General features: G+C 45.3%; 1 protein-coding gene across 5 annotated transcripts in view; it reads left to right on the forward strand.

Moving 5' to 3' along the window:
• The window catches only part of TMEM25 (transmembrane protein 25), a 311,798-nt gene that overhangs the window by 282,118 nt on the left and 5,794 nt on the right, over window positions 1-23,886 (forward strand). For 3 of the 5 annotated variants that reach the window (XM_044080899.1, XM_044080902.1, XM_044080900.1), the window contains one exon: window positions 18,076-18,171. The exons of 1 other annotated variant lie outside the window; for it this stretch is intronic. In XM_044080899.1, the coding sequence (XP_043936834.1) occupies window positions 18,076-18,171 (96 nt within the window). The remainder of the gene's footprint in view (window positions 1-18,075; window positions 18,172-23,886) is intronic. One more of the 5 variants, XM_044080901.1, reaches the window with a different exon arrangement.

The following is a 23,886-nucleotide window of genomic DNA, read 5'->3' on the forward strand; positions in this document are numbered from 1 at the left end:
AAAATCCATGCAAACAGTTAAAGATTTCTTACAAGTACAGCCTCCTAGATTTAGCAGGAATTGGCCTTCAAAAAATTGGTCCTTTCCCACTTCAGACAGGCCTCAGAGGGGTAAATATAGACGTTCCAGAGGGAGGCCTCAAACACAAGCTGCTTATAGACCAAGACAGTGGACTGCTTCCACCCCTAGGGGAGGAGAGGATAGGTCACAATCTCAAAGGAAACAAACTCAATGACTCCCTCTGTTGGGCTACAGGAACTTCTTACCTGGAAGCCCCTCTCGGAGGAAAACTCTCTCTTTTTTATCAAAATTGGACTCAAATAACCCAAGACAAATGGGTTTTGGATGTGGTTTTAAGAGGTTACAAATTCCATTTTCATACCTTGCCAAGGCCAAGCGGATGGCCAGACCTTCCAAAACATCAGTTGTCGGAGGCCTTAAACCAGGTGGAAGCTCTTTTGGCTATGAATGCCATAGAACTGGTTCCTCTTTCAGAGATGGGAATAGGTTTTTATTCAAGGCTCTTTCTAGTCCCAAGGAAGCAAAACTCATGGAGACCCATTCTGGATCTGTCGGTCTTGAACACCTTTCTAGAGATTCCAAAATTCAAGATGCTTACTCTACAGCAGCTGCTTCCAATGCTGTCCAGAAATGCATGGATGGTAACTTTGGATTTAAAGGAGGCATATTTACACATTCCCATCAGGCAGGATTGCAGAAAATACCTCAGGTTCAAAGCCGGATCGAGGCACTTTCAGTTCTCTGCACTGCCCTTTGGATTATCTACTGCGCCCAGGGTCTTCACCAAATGCCTGGCTCCAGTAGTAGCTTATTGCAGACTCAAGGGAATTCAAATTTACCCTTATCTGGACGATTGTCTAATTCAGGCAGACAGCAAGGATGTCTTACTCCAGCATTTAGAATTTGTACAGAACCTCCTCAAGTTCCTCGGATTCTCTGTAAACATAAAAAAGTCAAATTTGACACCATCACAACAGATAACTTTTCTGGGTGCACTTCTAAACACCACAACCCAGATGGCATTTCTGACATCTGAAAAACAGTTACAGCTGGCTTCAACTTTCAGAACCTTGGCAACTTTAACTCATCTATCTGCAAGGAAATTCCTGCAGGCTTTGGGTTACATGGCCTCCTGCATCCTTCTCGTACCATATGCAAGACTACACATGAGGAAAATACAGTGGTACCTAAAAAGTGTATGGTCTCAGCATTGCCACAGTTTAGACATACTGATCTCCGTCCTTCCTTGCCTTCAAAAGGAATTTCTTTGGTGGTCCAGGGGCATGTGCACTAAACAAAGGGAAGCCCTTCCGTCTGCCTCTTGCCTCTCAGATTCTAACCACAGACGCCTCGGATTATGCTTGGGGAGCCCATTTTCAGGGCAATTGTTTGCAGGGCCTTTGGACAAATACACTTGCCAACCTTTTTCCCCACTCCTCAAAATAAAGGGGAAAGGATCTACATTCCTTGGATGTTCACAGACAGCTACGTTTTTACCTGAACAGAACCAAGGACATCATAAAATCAGAACAATTGTTTGTTTCTTATGCTTCAAGTTCCCAAGGTAGAGCTATTTCAAAACAGACCATTTCTAAATGGATTGCTCATGGAATCAGATTTTGTTATTCTCACCATGGAAAGCAAATCCCAGGGAGTATACGGACTCATTCCACCAGAGCTGCTGCCACTTCTGCGGCCTTCCTCAGGGGAGTTCCTACCAAGGACATTTTGGAAGCTGCAACTTGGAGTTCAGTGCTTACATTTTCTAAGCACTACAATCTTCCTCTCTACTCTAAGTCTAGGGCAGGCTTTGCCTCTGCAGTCTTGCAGGGCCTTTTAGCCACCCCTTCCTCTTTATGACCATCTCCCTTTCTTTCAGCTTTGGGATTCTACCCTACAGTCACGACTGCAACAGTGAAACACGATGAACATAGTACAGTTGTGTACACCTACCATAAATGTAGATGTTCGAGTGTCTTCACTGTTGCAGTCTGGGTTTCCCTCCCTCCTGTCCCCTCTTATTTTTACTTTTGTGTATTTCCTTTTTTCACCATTCTTCTGAGGTGTATTTGCAAAGGTTGTGGGACCTTTTTCATTTTGGGACTCCTGACATCTGGGGCAAGAAAAACTGGAGAAGATGGCGTCGGCTGTCAGCTTTGTACTCCTGGCGTTCTGACGTCAGGGAGCATGGTTGAACAGCCGACGCCGGACCCAGACTTTGGGATTCTGGCAGACCGAGGGCTGCCTGCCAGCAGGGGAGAACCCTACAGTCATGACTGCAACAGTGAAGACACTCGAACATCTACATTTATGGTAGGTGTACACAACTGTACTTTCCACTTAGACCTCCTTTCAAAGATCCTGTTACCACCATAGGATTTAAATTTGATACTGCAAGCTTTGACAGTCTCCCTTTGAACCTGCAGCCAAATGTGATTTAAAATTCTTGACCTGGAAGACTGTCTTTTTAGTAGCAATTACATCGGTTAGAAGAATTTCAGAACTTCAAGCATTATCTTCTAAGTCTCCATATTTGATTTTCCAGAAGATTAGGGTTACCTCACGTACCAATGCTTCCTTCCTGCCTAAGGTGGTGTCAGAATCCAACATCAACAAAACCATTAACCTGCCAATATTCTTCCCAAATTTTACAAATAAAGGAGAGTATATGCTGCACGTACTGGATGTTCATAGACAATTGCATTTTTATCTGCAGTGAACAAAATTTATTAGAAAGTCAGACCAGCTCTTTGTTTCCTTTGCACATGACAAGATGGACGAATCAGTCACAAAGGTTACTTTAGCCACATGGTTGACAGATTGTATCTCTTTGGTCTAGACTAAATTGAACCTCCCCCTACCGAAACCATTAAAGGTCATTCAACTAGATCTATGGCTACTTCCACCACATTCCAGTCAAAAGCATCCATGGATAATATTTGTGCGACTGCTACTTGGTCAAATCCTCAAACCTTTATCATGCATTACAAACAAGATCTGGTCTCGAGGGGAAGAGCGGTCTTTGGCTCAGTCGTACTTAGGAATATCCTTCCTTAGAGTCCACCCAGGAATGCAGGTAGCTGAGGACTCTGTCTCATACTTTTGAGGAATGAATGAAAATCAACAATATCAGATAAAGAAGTTATGTACTTACTATAACATTCCATCTGTGTTGTCCATTTTCATTCTTCCTCAGCTCCCACTGTCCATTCCCCTCCATTTCCCACAGTCGACCTCTGGAGGAATGAGACCTTTAAGGACACCAAGGACACCTTTTGTCCCTTGTGTTGAAAAAGAAGATCTGAAGTAGGCACTTCATTTGTCAGCAACCTTTGGGATACGGATCCGATCTCGGATCCGAGCCGGCAACTTCTACCACAGCATAGATCCGAGCTCCTAGCTCCTCCCTTTACCCACAATCCCCTGCCAACCCTGACTGACCTCAGATCTAGTTTGCCGCGCTTCAAGCTACAAGCTAGGTTCCTGAGCTCCTGGTTTATCGAAACTTTGTGAGAAATAAATTTCAATTTTCTTCCTTTTTTCTTTTGGTGTGAGTGAGAGTGATTGGTTAGGTACACCTATAGCCCTTTTTTTTATCTAACTAAATTTAATTTTGTGGTCCTTTTTCTCCTCCCTTCCTCACTGGTCGTAGTGTGTGTGTGTGTGGTGTGTGTAGGGGCCTAGTGAGTGTGTTTTTTCCTTTATTTAAAAATGTCAGAGGCCCCTAAAGCCATTTTTTCTAAGTGCACCGAGTGTGGCCATAACTTTCACCGGCGGATGGCCACACTCGGTGCGTTAGGTGCCTTGGGGTTGAACACCTCTCCTCTGGATGCGCGATCTGTGCGGCGTTCAACCCCAGGGCACTTAAGGACCAGAGGTCGAAGCTGATTCTGGCGGGCCTTTTGCCCCCAGATCCGGCTCCGGCCTCTGGTACTTCTGTGGTCGCTATCCAGCCTTCGGTGACGGCCACTCCTGCCTCCCTCCCTCTGGTCGGGACTCAACCTCCCGCTTTGGCTCTGGAGGAGAGGGAGGCCAGGAAAGACAAGCAGAGGGAGTAGCACCATAAGCGGCGGGCCGAGGACTCCTCCTCAGCCCCGCCCGCCAAATGGGCTTCTCCCGCCAGGGCTTCTGGATCGCCTCCTCCTCGGATCCGGTCCCCTTGCTTCTCACCGGGACCCGAGGAGAAGGTGACCCGGTCCTCGTCGAGGTCATCGAGGCGGCACTCCAGGCCTACCTCGGTGGCCTCTTCGAGGTCCACTTATAGCATGTCAGATGCAGACATGGACCGGATGATGAGGAGGTTCATCCAGGCCCAGCTGCAGATGGGAGTGCTCTTGCCTCCCCCCCCTCCGGGGGGGAGCTCGACTCCGTTCTTCTCTCCAATCGCTCCTTCTCCGACCCGTTTTCCGGGTTCAGAGCGTTCGGAGCCGAGCCGCATTGGATCCAGGGGTGGGTTGGAGATGACAGTGCTAGGCACTTCGGCTCTGACTGTTCCCTCGAGTTTGTCGGATCCGACCTCTCGGAGCCGCGGGCCGAGCTTCGGATCCGAGGGATTCGGTGTGCCTTCGGCTCCGTCCCTGTCTGAGCACGCGGGTCCTTCGGATCCGATGGTCTCGGCACTGGGTCTGGTCCCCGCTTCGGATCCTGGTGGGAGTCGACTCTCGGATCCGATCGAGGGTGGCTCCCCCTCGGCTTTCGCTGCGGTGGAGAGGGCACTGTTGAGTGCATCCGGGCCTGGCTTTGGCTCCCCCCTGCACTCCCTCTCAGCTGGTACAGGCTCCCATCACCCGGCCTTTGGGGCAGCCTGCTTCAGCGCCTCGGGGTGTTCCTTCGGAACATGACATTGCTGGTGAGACTTCCTCGGACAGCCCCCCCCGAGGAGGTTCCTCACAAGTCTAATTGAAGAGGAGGCACGTGGTCTCCCCCGAGTCCCTTACAGAAGATACGGACTTAGATGAAGGGGAAGGCTCCCCAAGGTCACCCCCCCCCGAGGATGTCTCCTTTGGAGACATAATGGAAATGCTTAGGATCAGGGGGGGTTGGTCTGCCCCCAAGTCTCCCTCCGATGAGTCCGTATTCCTAGAGGCGTTCGAAGCAGGGCCATCTACCTCTTGGGTGCCCCCCCGACCCCCTGGTGGACTTTATCGCCACCAGGGCTTGGAGGGAGACGGACACTGTAGAGCCAGTCCCCAAGCACCTGGACAGGATCTTGAGTGCCCCCGCAGAGAGAACCCATTGGAGCAGAGGTCCCCCTGTGGATGCCATGTTGGTGGCGGCAGCCACCAAGAGAGAGTTGGCTCAGGAGAGCCCCACGGTCCACCCACCGAGCAAGGAGTCTCGTGCGATGGACTGCCTTGGGAAGCGGGCCTTCAGTTCAGCAACCTTCTCGATGAGGGCATTGAACTATATGGCACACGTCATCCGGATGCAGCGGGATCTAATAAAAGAATACGCTGCCTCCCCCCCAGAGTCCATGTCGGAAGGGGACAAACAACTGTACTCCTCCCGAATGTCCACTCTACGGTCCATTTCTAACACCTCTATGCAGCTTTTGTCTCACGCCACTGAGGGAACCGCTAGAGCTGGCGGAGTTGGCCTGGTCATGAGGCAACAGGCCTGGCTCCGACATTGTGACTTCTCGGAACCCTTTAAGGTGTCATTCGCGAATGCCCCCTTTGATGGTTCTGCTCTGTTTGGCAAAACCGTTCGCGACACTTTAGTCCAGAGCAAGAAAGACGGGAAGATGTCTGCTGTTGGAGTCCACTTTTCTGCTCCCCAGAGGTCCTTTTCCAAGAACCAAAAGGGTCAGAAGAAGATGTGGTTCTGGAAATCGCATCAATCCCATTCTGCTCCGGATAACCAGTCCTCTCGTGGCAGAGGAGGACAGGGAGGACGCCGTCCTAGAGGCAGAGGGGGTCCCAGGAATTTTGGGTTCAGAGAACCCTTCTCTGAGAGGCCCACGCAGAACCCCTGAGGGGTTGCCCGGCTGCTCCACTCTGGAGGCAGTCGGGGGGCGTTTTTCAAGGCACCTAGCAATGTGGGAGTCCATAACAACAGATTGCTGGGTGCTTCGCATCATATCCAGAGGTTACCAAATTCCCTTTATTGTAACCCTCAAAACCAGAAGCCTCCCCGATGTACCACCCAATCAGAGGGAGGCGGCTGCTACAGAAATTCAGCAGCTTTTACAAAAAAGAGCCATCCAACCCGTCCCCCCAGATCAACTCGGATCAGGGTTTTACTCCAGGTTCTTTCTGGTGCCAAAAAAGACGGGGGACTTGAGGCCCATCCTCGACCTCTCTCTCTTGAACCTGGCAGTACCCAAAGAAATGTTCTGGATGGTCACGCTGCAATCTATTCTCCCCATGTTACAGGCGAACGACTGGATGTGCTCGATAGACCTCAAGGATGCGTACTATCACATTTTAGTGGACAGACGCTCCAGGAGGTTTCTCCGCTTCCGGCTGGGAGCCAGTCACTTTCAGTTCAGGGCCCTCCCCTTCGGTCTCACCTCAGCCCCCAGGGTGTTCACCAAAGTCTTAGCGGCAATAGCGGCCCACCTGAGACTCCAGGGAATTCAGGTCTTTACGTACCTGGACGACTGGCTCCTTACCGCCCCAACAAGGCATCTGCTCTGTTCATGCAGGGATTACTTCCTCAATCTTGCTCCACGTCTAGGATTGACGGTCAACATGGCCAAATCCTCTCTGGCTCCTTCACAGGTAATAGATTTCATAGGGGTGAGACTGGATTCCAGACTAATGCTTGCTTTCCTGACTCCAGATCGGCTTCAGAACCTGAGGTTGCATGTACAGGCCATCCTCCAACTTCAAGCTCCACCGGCGGAATTGGTCCTGAGGGCTCTAGGGTCCATGGTGGCAGCAATTTCTCTGCTGCCCTTGGCCCGTCTGAATATGAGGGTCCTGCAGTGGACCCTTCAGGTGCAATGGTCCCTGTCTCGCAACCCCCTGTATCATCCCATTCCCCTAAACAGGACTTGCAGAAGGTCGTTCGTGTGGTGGCTCCAGTCCCCGAGCCTCCACACGGGACGTCCATTCTCGATGCCTCCTCCCATCGCCACAGTGACCACGGATGCTTCTCGCCTGGGGTGGGGGTGGGGGCATTATTCAGGCAGAACGGTCCAAGGCACGTGGAACGACATAGAGACCTCCTTGCATATCAGTGTCCTAGAGATGAGGGCGGTGCTTTTGACGTTGCAGGCACTTCACGACCTACTTCCGATTGGGACGATTGCGGTACAAACAGACAACATGTCAGTGGTCTGGTACATCAACAAACAGGGGGGAACCAGGTCTTATCCTCTTTGTCGCGAGGCCATGAGAGTGTGGGAATGGGCGATATCCACCAACCGCTTTCTCATTGCAACGCACATTCTGGGACAGTCCAACATCCTAGCAGACAGGCTCAGTCGTACAATCCTGACCCCATACGAATAGTCTCTCAATCCTCTAGTAGCAGAGCGAATATTTGCCCAATGGGGGCAACCTTGTTGCGATCTTTTTGCCTCTCCTTCAAATACCAAATGCAAGAGTTACTTCGCTCTAATCCCCCCTCTGGGGGAGTCCCCGAGAGACTCTCTAGTACATGCTTGGCCTCCCAGTCTTCTTTACGCTTACCTTCCACTGCCCCTGATGCTAAAACTTTTACAGAAAGCCAGTCGGTTGGGGAGCAAGATGATCCTCATTGCCCCATTCTGGCCTCGTCAGAAGTGGTTCCCGTACCTATAGTCTCACCTGATTCATCCGCCCTGGATTCTGGATCCCCTTCCGGATCTCATTACTCACCCTCTGGGTCTTCCGACCCTCAACCTGGTCAACCTCAAGCTGATGGCTTGGTTGCTCCAGTTCCACTCTTGATAAGGACTCCCGGAATCTCCTCACCAGTCAAAGCCATTCTAGTAGCAGCACACAAGCCATCCACCAGAAAGGTCTATCGGAGTAAGTGGAAACGCTTTTCCATCTGGGCTGAGCACCGTCACTTAGATCCTTTTACGGCGCCTTTAACATCGGTTTTGGATTTTCTAACTACCCTTTTTCATCAGGGGGCTAGCTGTTCTACAGTCAAGGTACAACTAGCAGTGATTTCGCACTATCATGTAGGGCATGAGTCTGGCCCTCTTATTACCTCCAAGCTCTGTAAAGCTTTCCTCAAGGGTACCTTCCTCCTCAGACCTCCTGTCAAGGAGGTAGTACCCCCATGGGATTTATCTTTAGTTCTACAGGACTTGACAAGCCCCCCTTTTGAGCCGGCGGCCACGGTTGATCTCAAATACCTTTCTTAGAAAACGGCCTTTCTGGTGGCCATTACTTCAGCTAAAAGAGTCTCTGAACTTCAGGCTCTCTGTGTCAAACCACCGTATTTGGCCTTTCATCAGGATAGAGTTTACCTCAGGATCAATCCGTCTTTTCTGCCTAAGGTATCTTCTGAAGCAAACATTAATCAGTCTATTAATCTTCCCGTGTTCTTCCCCAACTATCAGAACAAAGGAGAATATAAACTGCATTCTTTGGACGTGCACAGACAACTGCGCTTTTATATTCATCGAACGGCTGGTCATAGACAATCCGACCAGTTGTTTGCCTCCTTTGCCAAAACCAATTTAGGCAAGTCGGTTTCTAAAGGTACCCTGTCACGATGGATAGCTAGTTGTATTCTCTTAGCATATCAGAGTTTGGGAAGGCCTGGACCTCAGGGAGTCTGCACTCATTCTACTAGGGCCGTTGCTACATCGGCTGCTTTTAGATCTAGGGTTCCCTTGGATGATATTTGTTCCACAGCCAGTTGGGCTTCATCCCATACTTTTATCAGCCATTACAAACTGGATGTTGTCTCCAGAGATAGGGCGTCCTTTGGCTCTGCAGTGCTCCGGAATATCCTTCCATGAAGGCCACCCAAGATTCAGGTAGCTGGGGACGCTGTCCCAATGGTTGCTGACAAATGAAGTGCCTACTTCAGATTAAGAAGTTATGTACTCACCATAACGTTCCATCTGAGTAGGTATCTTCATTTGTCTGCAACCATCCCACCCTCCTTCCCCCTGACCAATATGATTCCAAGTAGGAGTTGTCTTAGATGAGTCCCTTCCGGGACACAGTAGCATGTTGTTATATGGGGCAAACTTGATCTGAGGTCAGTCAGGGTTGGCAGGGGATTATGGGTAAAGGGAGGAGCTAGGAGCTCGGATCTATGCTGTGGTAGAAGTTGCCGGCTCGGATCCGAGATCGGATCCGTATCCCAAAGGTTGCAGACAAATGAAGATACCTACTCAGATGGAACGTTATGGTGAGTACATAACTTCTTATTATGTACTCACCATAGCGTTCCATCTGAGTAGTTATACTTGATTTTTCTGCAACCTGTGGGTATTCAGATCCATATCGGATCCGAGCCGGCAACTTATTTTCTAGCATCTGCTCTGAGCTCCTCCCCCTACCCATAATACACCACCATTTCCTATCTTCCCTCAGATCAAGTGTGCTGCAACTATACACTTCAGCAACTCAACAAAATAAACCTAACATGTTTATCCACATGAAAAGGTCAGGGGTCGGAGGGTGGGAAGGTTGCAGAAAAATGAAGTATAACTACTCAGATGGAACGTTATGGTGAGTACATAACTTCTTTATCTGAAGTAGTTAACTTCATTTTATCTGCAACCTGTGGGACAGAGTCCCCAGCTACTCAACATATCCTGGGAGACCCTCATGGAAGGATATTCCTGAGTACCGCAGAGCCAAAGGATGCTCTTCCTCTGGAAATCAGATCTAATTTGTAATGGGAGATTAAAGTATGTGAATTTGCCCAAGTTGCTGCTGCACAAATGTCATCCAAAGGAACCTTAGACCAAAAGGCAGCGGAAGTCGCCATGGACCTGGTAGAGTGAGCTTTAATCAGACCAGGAGGAGATAAAACCCTTGGCTTTGTAAATATGCAAAATGCAAAGAGTGATCCATCTGGCTAAAGAAACCTTGGACATGGCCTTTCCCAAACGAGGTTTAGAAAATGAGACAAATAATTGATCGGACTTACGGAAGGGTTGTGTTCTATGAAGGCAGAAATTAAGTTGTCTATGAACATCTAACAAATGAATTTTATATTCACCTTTGTTCTGACAATTTGGAAAGAAAACAGGTAGATTAATTGTTTGGTTTATGTTTGATTGAGATGCCACTTTGGGTAGAAAAGAAGTATTTGTACGGAGAGAGACCCTGTCCTTATGGAAGACCAAATAAGGAGGCACGGCAGACAAAGCCTGAAGCTTAGAGACCCTCCTAACAAATGTAATAGCCACTAGGAAGGCTGTCTTCCAAGATAAAAACTTTAAATCCACTGATGCTGCAGGTTCAAAAGGAGGAGTTACTAATGACTCGAGAACCAAAGTGAGGTCCCAAGGAGAAACCGAATCTTTGATGGGAGGACACAAAAGAAAAGTGCCTTTTAGAAAGGCTTTACCCAGCCTAGAAGGGGTCAGGGCAATCTTATTTTCACCGATATGAAAATTAGAAATGGCTGCCAGCTGTACTTTCACTGTGGAGGAACTAGCTCCTTGCTGAAAAATACTAGTTAAGAATTTCAACACCGCTGGAACAGGGGCTGTAAAAGGATCCAGGTTTCTCTGAGAGGCCCACATAGAGAAACGTCTCCATTTACTGCAATAAACTTTCCTAGTGGAATCTTTAAGAGAAGCCACTGGTATGGATTTAACAGGGGATGAAAGACCGGGAGTCCTGGCAATCAAGGGAACTGGAGCAGCCAAGCTGTCAGCTTGAGACTGTGCAGATTGGGAGGGTAGGCACCCAAAGGATGAGAGATTAGATCCAAGCAGGGATCCAGAATCCATGGAGGAGCTAGAAGATGAGACCAAAGGAAGGGGAACCAAACTTGATGAGGCCAGAATGGGGCAATGAGGATCACTTTGCACCCCAGTTGGCAAGCTTTCTGAAGAAACTTCAGAATGAGTGGTAATGGTGGGTAAGCATACAGTAACCCGGGGAGCCAAACATGGACTAGAGCATCTCTGGGGGCATCCCCTGGTGAGGGAATCAGAGCGAAGAACTCACTGCACTTAGCGTTGGAAGGAGATGCGAAGAGATCGCAGCAAGGCTGTCCCCATGCAAGGAATATCTCTTCCGCTACTGACTGTTTCAGAGACCACTCGTAGGGCATCAGAATAGTCCAACTCAATCTGTCCACTAAAATGTTGGAGCGTCCCGGGATGTGCATTGCGATCAGAAACTGACCAGTGGAAATCACCCACTCCCACACTGTCATGGCCTCATGACACAGAGGGTAAGATCTGGTTCCCCCCTGCTTGTTGATATACCAGACAACCGACATGTTGTCTGACTGAATTGCAATCGTACCCAGAGAAGGACAATGTGGAAGGCTTTCGATGCTAAAAGCACTGCCCTCATCTCCAGAACATTTATGTGCAACTTGGTCTCTATCTGGGACCACGTGCCTTGGACTGTCCTTCCCGAACAGTGTCCCCTCACCCGAGTTGGGAGGCGTCCGTGGTCACTGTGGCTTGGGCTGGAGATGACACGAAAAGGCGTCCCACTGCAACATCTGGTGAATGAAGCCATCAAAGGAGAGACGTCCTGCAGGTGTGACTGATCCTTATCGGAAAATCCATGGGCAGGTCTAGCCAAGTGACTGAACCAAAGATACGCAGGGTAGACTGAGTGCACAAATTAAACCATAGTAACCAAAAGTCCAAAAATGAAATCCAGCACAAGGGAAAGATAAAAATCTTAGAAATGTATTGTGGCAAGCTCCATAAATAAAATATCCACAGCAAACTGATTTCAGCTGAAAGTTCAAGCCTTCTTCAATACAACAAAATATATTCATTAGAGCAGACCCTAATTCCTGCTTATATATATGCACAGATTAGCCAAAAAGGCTTAATGTCTTAATTGGAGTGATTCATCAGTGAGTCAAACAATCCAAAGCAAAAATTAGCTTAACTCATTCAGGCCTGGTTTAAATAGAGCACCTAGCCTGATTATCCAGGAAGATTCCTTGTTATTTAATATATTATGCCATCCAGCTTTGGATATCCTGTTCATTTGTATTTTGTCTATGATAGTAAAAGTGAATTTAGCAGTTTTATGTGTTAAGGTGTGTTTGTAAAGGGCGTTTGAAATTCTTTTATTTCTGATTTCACTTAGATGTTCACTAATACGGTGTCTAAAAGGTCTTTGTCCAACATAAAATGAAGAACAGAACTTTTGGTTACTATGGCTAAATAGATAATCCAATCGTTGCTGCAATTGCCAAAACGTCTTATTTGGTAAAGTTTAGATGTGTTGCAACTAGTAAATTGCTTGGTTTGAAATATGTGTGAACAAGCACTACAATGACCACAATGAACACAACCTAATAATGTATCACCAAATAGAGTTTTCTGTAGAGTAATAATAGGTGGATTATAACGTTTGTAATGAGTTAAGTGTGAGTTGATTGTTCTGCCTCTACAATAAGAAAATAAACATCTATGACACCTTGAGTTGTCTACAGATCTTCTGGTTAATGATGACTTCCTCTGTGGCTAGGTCTAGAAAAGAATCAGTTTCTTTTTTAAAATTAGAAGTTGGATCCACAACCATATGTATGTAAAAGCGGGGATTGGACAATTGTTTTTCTGCCTTGACATCATCAACAACATTCCAAAGTCACAATATCTACGCACTAAACGTATATGTTCCTCCGAACAAAGTCTTTAGGCATGCCAACAGGATCTAACCAACAGGTTGCTTACCAGAGGATATTGTGAGGATTGCATTTCTCAGACAATAACCCAGGTGGACCAAATAGATAGATCTCAACTTTTAGAATAGAAGGATAGAACTAGTCATGATAGCACACAGAAATCACAACCCATTATGCTAGTAATCACCTTTGGGGCCAATACCTATAGGTTCAAAAACATTATCAATAATCATTGGGACATTTTGCTTGCCCATGACCATTTGAACGGGATACTTAACTCTAGATGTTTATTTTCTTATCGTAGAGGCAGAACAATCAATTCACACTTAACTCATTACAAACGTTATAATCCACCTATTACTCTACAGAAAACTCTATTTGGTGATACATTATTAGGTTGTGTTCCTTGTGGTCATTGTAGTGCTTGTTCACACATATTTCAAACCAAGAAATGTACTAGTTGCAACACATCTAAACTTTACCAAATAAGATGTTTTGGCAATTGCAGCAGCGATTGGATTATCTATTTAGCCACTTGTATCTCTTCTTCATTTTATGTTGGACAAACGTCCAGACCTTTTAGACACCATATTAGTGAACATCTAAGTGAAATCAGAAATAAAATAATTTCAAATGCCCTTTACAAACGCACCTTAACACACAAAATTGCTAAATTCACTTTTACTATCATAGACAAACTACAAATGAACAGGATAGCCAAAGCTGGATGGCATAATATATTAAATAACAAGGAATCTTCCTGAATAATCAGCCTAGGTGCTCTATTTAAACCAGGCCTGAATGAATTAAACTAATTTTTGCTTTGGATTGTTTGACTCACTGATGAATCACTCCAATTAAGATATTAAGCCTTTTTGGCTAATCTGTGTGTGTGTGTGTGTGTATATATATATATATATATATATATATATATATATATATATATATATATATGTATATATATATATATATATATATATATATATATATATATATATATATATATATATATATAAGCAGGAATTAGCGTCTGCTCTAATGAATATATTTTGTTGCACTGAAGAAGGCTTGAACTTTCAGCCGAAACCGGTTTGCTGTGAATATTTTATTTATAAAGCTTGCCACAATAAATTTATAAGATTTTTATCTCTCCCTTGTGCTGGATTTCATTTTTGGACTTCAGGTCTAGCCAAGACCATTGGACAGCTAGGGTCCATTGAAGGACTTGCATGTGAAGGCGTGCACAGGGAAGAATAGAGATCGCGGCAGCCATGGAGCCCAGGGCCTGGAGAACATCGCTCGCCTTTGGAAATTTGAGGTTCACGATTAGAGTGTTGTGGTACCTGAGGTTTAAGATCCTGTCTGGCGTTAAGAAGAATTTTAGTTGCAAAGAGTCTAGCCATGCCCCGATAAAATCTAAAACTTGTACTGGTTGCAAAAGGGATTTGTGAACATTGACTGTAATCCCTAGCCGATCTGCCAAGAGAAGAAAGTAGTCTTGGGCCAGACAAAGAAGATGCTTGGTGGACGCAGCGACGAGCCAGTCATCCAGGTAAGGAAATACCTGAATTCCCTGAAGCCTCAGGTGAGCTGCTACTACTCTCATTACCTTGGTAAACACCCTGGGTGGCTGTGGTGAGACCAAAGGGTAGAGCTCTGAACTGGAAGTGACTGGCTACCAGCTGGAAGCGAAGAGCTTCTGTGGATCTTGATATGGTAGTAAGCATCCTGGAGGTCTAATGAGCACATCCAGTCGCACTGTTGGAGATAAGGTGGAATGGACTGTAGGGTGACCATCCGGAACTTTTGTTTGGCGACAGACAGGTTCAAGGTTGACAGGTCTAAAATAGGCTTGAGGTACCCCGTCTTTTTTGGCACTAAAAAGAACCTGGAGTAAATGCCTAATCCGGACTGGTCGAGGGGGACCAATTCAATGGCTCGTTTGTGAAGCAGCTTTGAAATCTCTAGAGCTGCGGCCTCCCTGTGAGCGGGTGGGACATCTGGGAGGCATCTTGTAGCACTTGGCAGGGCAACAAATAGGATAGTGTAGCCTCTGGATATTATTTGTAGCACCCAATGATCTGCAGTTTTGGACTCCCATGCCGCTGGGTGTAAGGACAATCTCCCCCCGACTGCCTCCAGAGTAGGACAGTCGGGCAACCCCTTAGGGCTGCTGCGTGGCCTGTCAGAAAAAGGTTCCATAGACCCGAAATTCGTGGGACCCCTCTCTACCTCTGGGTCAGCGTCGATCCGGTCCCCCTCTGCCTCTGGAGGATGAGTTGTCTTGAAACTCCCGGGAAAACTGAGATTTCCAGAACCACATCTTCTTTCGCCCTCTTTGGTTCCTAGAAAAGGACCGCTGAGGGTTAGAGAAATGGATCCCAATGGCAGACAAAGTCTTCCCATACTTTTCACTCTGGACAAGAATGTCACGTACTGTCTTCCCGAAAAGGGAGTAACCATCATAGGGAGCATTAGTAAATGACACCTTGAAAGGGTCCGCAAACTGACACAACCTGAGCCAGGCATGTTGCCTCATGGCTACGCCTGTCCCAGCCACCCTAGCAGCTCCTTCCATGGTGTGGGAAAAGAGGCGCATGGACGTGTTTGATACAGACTTCAGAGTTGACATTTTCGCAGAGAACAGTTGTTTGTCCTGCTGTGATAAAGACTCTGGGGGCGACTCAGCGAATCCCGAGACAAGGTCTCACTGCAGCCATATAACTTGTGCCAAATAGTTCAGCGCATGGATAGAAAAGGTCACTGATGAATAAACGTGCTTCCCAAACCTATCCACCAACCTGGACTCCTTGTGCAGAGGGTAGACTGAGGAACTCTCTTGTGCCAGTTCCTTCTTTGTGGCTGCTGTGACCACCATAGCGTCAACGGGGGCTCCATTAGACCAAGATTGTTTGTCCGTGGGAGGAGAAAGAATCTTGTCAGGGCATTTGGGGATCGGCTCTATGGTGTCAGGGTCCTTCCATGCCTGTGTGGTGATCCACCAAGGGATCCACTGGCAGGGACACCCAGGAAGTAGATGAGCCCATGCCAAAAGCCTCCAGAACACAGACTCATCCGTAGAAGGTGTTGGGGCTAACCAACCTTCCCTCTGGTGGAGGATCTCCATGATGTCTCCGAAGGAGACATCCTCAGGAGGTGACCAGGGGGAACCTTCTCCTTCATCTAAATCTGTGTCCATAGTGAGGGACTCAGGGGAGTCCAAGTGCCTCCTTTTGCACTTGTGCTTACGGGGGCCTTCTTCAGTGGGACTCTCTGAAGAGGACTCGTTAGCCGCGGGGGATTCCTCAAGGGGAATAATCTGGGGCTCCTCTGGCATGGGCTGTCCCTGAGACAGATTGAAGGGAGTCGTCGCCAAATCCGGTGGAGTCTGGGTGGAATCCGAGGAGATGGGCTGAGGTCTCAATCCCTGGGAGAGAACCCTCTCCACCACTTCAAATGTCAAAGGAGAGTGCACCTCCTTGGCACCCAGCAAGGAAGAAGCTCTCCCCAGGTCCAAAGTGGGGATCGGAGCCGAAGTGAGGGTAGCCTGAACTGCAAGGGAACAGTTTGGATCTGAAAAGGTCGGAGCCAAAGACAGATCCATTCCCTCGGGCCCGACTCCCTGTCCATGGCTCCGAGAGTCGCTCAGATCCGAACTAGCCAGATCCGAGGAACTCAAGGTAACAGCAGGAATCGAGGTTGGAGGAACCGTTGGCACCAAGCTACCAGCTCCAAAGAGTCTCAGATCCAAAAACACCAAAGCAGCCGCACGGATCGGGGAAGGAGAAATGGGACGGAAGAAGGGCATGGTGGTCTCCTCTCCAGAGGGAGAGGGGCCTGGCAAGACTCTCATCTGTATTTGGGTCTGAATGAATCTCCGCATCATCCTGTCCATGTCCAAGTCCGATAGGCTCCGAGTCAATCGCTAAGAGGCGACCGACTCGGATCTGGCTGGTCTGTGAAGCAAGGATGAGGAAGGCCTCGGATCTGAAGACTCCATCGGCTCCAGCGCGAAATGGGGTGAGCGGAGCCTAGGAGAATCTGGTTTCAGAGTCTTTGATGGTGGACTAGGGAAGGGTTCCCTATCCGGACACCTCTTGCGAGGCCTATCCCTCTTCCTCTCTTTGTCTTCCTTGCGTCTTTCTCTATCCTTTTCTTTTTCTTTCTCTTTTTCTTCTTCCTCCCCCACACCAGCACGAGCGGGAGTTTGAGTCCCTGTCTGAGTGGGTGGTCTGGAGGGAGTATCAGAGAACGAGACCGTGGCAGAATCCAGCATGGAGGTAGGGAGAAGACCCATTGGCAACCAATTTGTCCTTCCTATCCCTGAGGGCCCTCAGGTTAAAGTCTGCACAAATTGCACACTGGATCGATAAATGAGGCACTCCTAAGCAGATTACACACAGAGTGTGACCATCAGTTGGTGAGAGCTTATGGCCACACTCTGTGCATTTTTTAAAGACTGACTTAGGCTGATCAGCCGTATCCCAAAACTAACTGCCACTCCCTAAAGAGAAAGCACAACACACTAGCACACACTGAAGGGAAGTGGGCCTAGATACTACTTGTAATAAAAAAACTTTTTTTTTTTTTTAAACTAGAACCGACAAACAGCGTACACTAAAAGGAGGAGGGAGGGAAAACTAACAACCACTTTCACACAGAAAGATAGAAATAAACACACTTACAATCCCTGAAGCTCAGAGCTAAGGAGACCACAATGCTCACTATTGCGTGGCAAACAAGATCTGGGGGAAGATAGGAGATGATTGTGTATTATGGGTAGGGGGAGGAGCTTGGAGCAGATGCTAGAAAATAAGTTGCCAGCTCGGATCCGATATGGATCCGAATACCCACAGGTTGTAGATAAAATGAAGTTAACTACTTCAGATCTCCTGTTATGGCAGTTCTTTTATAGTCTTTCTCTTTCTCTCAAGCTGCCATAGGATTTGAGGGAAGTGAGGCATGGTGTATTGTGGGTAGGAAAGGATCTCGAGAGTTTTTTGGTCTCTATGAGCTGGAATAACGGCCGAGTTGGATCTGAGTGTCAGAGTCAAACCCATACACTGAGGAAGAATGAAAATGGACAACACAGACAGAACATTATGGTAAGTCCATAGCTTCCTTTTTTTATATAAACTGTTACGCAGAAATGACACAGCATACAGAAGAAGTCTTGGATTAAAAACAATATTGTTTACTTATTTTCTTAAAGTTTCATTTGTGAGATTCTAACCCAAATCCTCTGGCTTGCACTAAGTGCAGTATAATGACAGTGGCCAGACATTTGGACAAGTAAACACTCTTTTTTATCTTTTACAGCAGAAGTAGATGCTAGAATGAAATGCCAGCCAGTAGGATCCAGTGAAGAGGAAAGTTTCTCAGGACAGGACAATGCCAATCCTTTGTCTAACAAAGGTAAAGAGAGCTGTCACTTTCATTTTGCATAGTTATTTTTATACTACAGTCCTAGCGTTCCAAATTCGTGATCCTGTTTCTGATACTATCCATATGCAGTCTTCCTTTTTGGAATTACTGTCACTGTTCCATATAGTTTGCTTACTTTATAGATAATGCAGTCTTTTGTCTTGTTGATAGTACCTAGACATGCCAAAACTTGACTGCCCATGTTAACATGTTAGTGTTATGAATTCTCAAAATGTAGTCATCGTTATTCTCAGTTCATGGCAGATGTGAATCATTATCCTGCTAAAACTATACCTTTAGTTGTGCGTATTGCACACAGGTGAACAGCAGTTGGGTGAAAGGCAGTTTGCAAGATTTGCAAACGCCGAATGGAAAAAGGTTCGAATGTGCAATGAGCGAATGCACATTGATAGTCGCTCATTGCACATTCAGGGTGGATTGCACTATAGTGGGGATCGGGAAATGGTCCCTTTCCCCACTGTAGTGCGATCTCGGAGTTAGAATATTAACATGGGGAGATGTGGGGGTGCGCAGCTTGCCCCCCCCGCTGTACACTTTTTTTTTTTCGTTCGACATTAATGTTTGAAAAACAGCGAATCTGCTTTTCGATTTGCTGTTTTCTGAATTAAGGACTCTCACCGTTTTCACTTTCGTGGTTTCGAGTCGCTCATATTAGCATTCGAACCACTGTGATTCGGCTTTATAAAGGTAAACCCCCTGAATTTCTAAAGCCCATGATCCTTGGTTTTGGTGACTGCAGTCCATGTTTTGTGACCTACCTTTGTTGCTATTGATACCTCCCTGGATTTTCTGATTCCATAATCTGTATTTCTGCTATCAGTATTTTGAATATTCAGAATAAGTATCTCATAGTCCCTGCTGATAAAACCTCACATTATCAGAATCTGCAATATCTTCTGCTGCTGCTGTTACAGTGATTCTCAGAGTTTATTTTGCTAAAGCCATCTTGTGCTTTTTAAAACTTGCTCTGTGTATTCCTCATGACATTAAGCTAAATTCTCAGAATCTCTCAAATGTTTGTTCTTACAGTACCCTACGTGTATGAACTCTTACTTCCTGTTCCTGTTGCCCTGACTTAAAATCCATTGTCTCAGTACTACATGTGCTCTCCTTTATTCCTGGAACACATCTTTCCTGTTCCTGTGGACACCATCTTGAATTCCCAGTCTCATTTTACTCTTTCTTGTACCCATTTATTACATTGTCACATTCCATGTAGTACATAATGTATGCTTTTCTAAATTCAAACGATTTAAAAGTCTTGTTCCTTCAGATTAGTTTCTGACTTTCATAGTGACTGTGTTCTTACTTTACTTTCCTGTATCAGTGCAGATAGCAACAGAACTCTGAGTTCTAAGATCCCCACAGTCTGTCCTCCTGTTGATATTACTCTAAATTCTCACAGGCTATTTCAGGTGATATTTTCCTCTTTATAACTGATGATGCTATCCTGGTTTCTCATATTCTGTAGGACTTGGGAGTTCTCCAAACTTACAAATTCAGTTTCTTTTAATATGCAGCTAAAGTCACAGAGACTGTTGCTTTTGTTTTGTGGCTGTTTTTATCTCGGACTTTTATATTTAGTTATTGATTTCAGGGTTTCAGTTTGTAGGTCCAGGGCTGTAACTTCCACTAGGATGTCATTAAAGATACTTGCAGCTAGCATTGGAAAAATCAGTGTGTCCAAAGTCAGATTGACTAGCAACATAGTTTTAATAAGCTTGTTCCGTGGGCAGTGTCAAGTAAAAATGTTTATTCTTCAAGTTGTAAATCATGGGAGAGTATTGGAGGAAAGCCTCTGCATTCCAAGTATTTATAGAATAAGCCATGGATAAAAAAATTATAATCAGATCACTTGTCAGCAACCTATAAAAAAGTGTTTTAATTATATTTGAAATGTCAATTGGCTGAACTGGCAGTTTATAGAGAAATGGTCGGAATACCCCATATTTGTCAAAAATATATACATCTGTCACAAATAAACCATTATGAAGAAATGTAGTATCCAATATTTTAGTGGTGATAATAAATTTATTACTTGACTGATGTTATCACTCTTACTACAATGTAATAAAAATTCTGAATAGAAGAATAGGTTTCCATGACTGTTTTAGGGAACCTTGTATTATCTACATTAACAAATCCTTCACCACAGATATTTTTTTAGCCCCTTGTTCTTGCTGACCATCTAGCTAATGCCATTGTTGCTTTGCGGGGCCCCTTAGTTCTGCATGCTGTGCCCCTGTCTCTGCAGTAGATGTTGCCATTACTGTAGGCAGAACCATCTCCACCTCCAACTCCCCCCTCCCCCCGATGGGTAAGAAAATGGTTGCTCACTTCCATCATTCTCCTCTTAGCAGCTCCAGCTGCAAATTGATCTCTGGTAATCTTGGCATAGTCAGTGCTTCATCCATTCATGCCACAGATCTGGGCCTTCTTTACTACTGCTGTTTACTTGGAATTTTAAGAGATTACAACCCTTTTGTACTGTTGTTTTCTCTGTGAAGTTAATGCGATTCCCCTCTTCTTATTAAATATCTAACTCTCAGAGCCTGTAGTGTAGTCCTGTATGTGTGATGACATTTGTCTGTAGTCACAGAGCACACAGTCTATATTTCTGTTAATAATGTTTGAATCCTTAGCATCAAAAATTCACAATCTTGTCAATGCCCAATGACTTTTGAAAACTATATTGTTTTGTTTTTTGGTATTTGAAAATAGAAACACGTGATACTGGCACAAAACCATCTAGTATGCTTATTTATACACCCTGTACTATAATGCTCAAAAGTTTAATTGATATTTGACTTTGATTTCTGTTAATCAAGTGATAACATTCCTTTCAGACCGTCTGACGCAATTTGAATTTATTGTTAGTTGCCCCTTCACTATTTTCATTTGAAGTTCTTCCACATACTCACGACCATTTCTGTGAAGAAGTGCTTCCCTGTGTTTCCCAGAGACACCATATATGTTTTTAGTTTTATAGGTTTATACTAGGCTTACAGATGGAGAACCGTTGAGAAGCTTTTCCAGATCATCTATGTAATGATAAGGATAGATGAGTTTCACTTCTAGATTTAAGATAACTTGCATTAATGCCAGACATGCATTTACAGTTATACATCCAGTCTTTGGGGATTGGTTTAAAGGTTTTTCTGAGAGGTACTGTGTTTGATGTGCAAAGTGAATCTATTCCAAAGGTAGGGAATATGTTAGGTAAGAAACGTATTACATCAGCATGCAGTGGATGGTTTATCTTCAGAGAGGTTATTAATTAAGCTATTTACATTAGATTGAAAAGTAAGGGGTACTTCATAGCATGAATCACTAGACACAGATTGTCTCTCAAGATCCTGTAAGAGACTGAGTAGAAGGATGGAGATTTTTGTCTGTTAGGGTTGCTAAAGTGGCTTAAACCAAGGAATATTTTAGTTGGGAATCTCTGAGGCTTTTCAAGTTGCAGAAGGTACTAGAGAGACATATTCCAAAGGGGTCATTGTATTCAGTAATTGATCTGATAAAGGAGGAGTTTAAAGGGAGGGGGCATCCTTGGATCCAGAAGAGATGTGAGTTGCAAAACTGACTTTGCACTCCAATTGTGTGCGTGAGGGTTTTACTTAATACTTTTAAGTTTATTTTAATAGTGTGGGAGAAGAATTTTTTTACAAAGAGTCAGAGAATTGATTTATATGAAAGTTCCAACTTACTGTCATATTTTTTAACTTATTAATGTTATCATTTTAGAACAGATTAACCACTTCTACACATTTCTTCATATGGAAGCAGAACTGTGAGGGATATGTTAAGGTAGGTGCACATCATGAGTGGTTTTGTTCAGTGGAATATGTCAGTCATGCTTGTCCAGGGCATCTGTAATAGTAGTAAAATGGCATTAGAATAATTCTAACATACTCTGGGTGTTTTTATGGATGGGAAAACATGTTTTCAAGGTGAAGGTAATGGCTAGGTGATCATATTTTACCAGAGTGGTAGAGACAAGTGGGGTGGAACACGAGGGGGAGCATTTTGTAATGGCAAGGTCACAGAGGTTAACAATCCTGGTGAGTGCAAGGACAATTTGGATTGAGAAGATGGTATTTACAAACTCGAGGAAACACTGGGCATATTTGTGGAAGTTAAATAATTTTGCCATTTGATAGAGGGTTGATTAAAGTTGCCTATAAAATGGTATTAGGTTTTATGGGTAGCTTATGTTGATTTAGGAAATCAGTATAATTTGGTGGGGATATGGAAAAAGACCTATAGTTCACATTGATGTGGTAGGCAGTTTTGTTTAGATACAGTGGGACCTCTAAAAGTTCTAGGTTGGTAACATGCAATGTCTGCTGTGAGACAGTGAGTTGACTAATAAATCTGGGTGTTTCCTCACATTTTCTAGTGGTCCTGAATACATGATAAATACAATACAATGGAGCGGAGGGTGTCCCATTATTGGTCTGAAACCACATTTCAGTCAGTACATAAATGTGCTTGTCTTCAAGGGTGAGTTAAGCCTGAAGCGCTGACATGCTGTTGTTTAACACTTCTAACATTGAGCAGCACAACCCTGATATTGTTTGAATTAGAATTTGCTATGTCAGTATGCTCATGAGTTGAATCAGTCTATCCATCCATCCACAACCCCTTTTTCCCATTTTTGCATATGGGGTTGGGGTGTCACTTCAACAGTGACAATCAGCTTGAGCCAAAGTTTACACCACCAAGTGGCTAGCCCTATCGCAGTTGTTTTTTGACACAACACACTGACATGCACACTCACATCTATGGTTAATTTAGAGTGTCTGGTCCACCTATTTCATGTCTTTGGAATGTAGGAGGAAACTAGAGCACCCAGAGGAAACCCACGCAAACACAGGGAGGACATGCAGACTCTGCACTGAAGGCACCCCAGCCGAGAACTACTGGAGAACCTGTTGCTGTGAGGTGACAACACTATCTGCTGCAGCACTGTGCCGCTCATGACTGGAATATTGCCTAAAAAGCACTATGTGGGAATTAGAAGCTCTATGTATTATGGGAAAGCCATGAGCTGAAAGGTACAGGCAGTCCCAGGCAAAGCAAGACTCCTGGTGGATCCAGCTAGAATAACACCAGTTAATAAGGCAGCTGTTGTATCCAGTTATTCCATCTTTGAATTTAGGCATCATTCGTGGAGAGGGAAGAATACTGCACACCAATAGTGGTTTACCCTCCTTAGAGACATAAGTAGCAAAATCAGTTGTGTCTTGTTACAGCTCTCTTAATGTAGACTAGCTAAGGTCTTCCTATCCCACACTGGTGACAATGAGATTGTACTTGTATTTAGGCTAGTGGAAGGTCTTGAGAGTCCATGTGACATCCTTGTTCATAGTGCCAGAGAAACAGCAGATAGTAACTCTGCCCTTATCCAGTGAGGTCTGGTCTGTTATGTCCTGTGCCAGTAGGAATCACTTTTAACTCGGACTTAAGGGTTAAAAGCAGGCCTGCATGTGACCTTAGGGGTTCAGGCTTACAGAAATGGTGCATCTTGTTGTAATGTGTGAGGATGTAGTTAAAAATGTGTCTCTAGATGGCTGAGGTCCTTCAGATGGTGTGTCTTAGACAGAGATTTCATGACTGCTTCAGCATGGGTAGGTGTAGTGGTGTAAGACTGTTCACTAACAGTGGTGGAAGCAGATACAT

The sequence above is a fragment of the Protopterus annectens genome, chromosome 8.part0, assembly GCF_019279795.1.
Source record: "Protopterus annectens isolate FY-2018-M chromosome 8.part0, PAN1.0, whole genome shotgun sequence".
In the NCBI taxonomy this organism is placed as follows: domain Eukaryota; kingdom Metazoa; phylum Chordata; order Ceratodontiformes; family Protopteridae; genus Protopterus; species Protopterus annectens.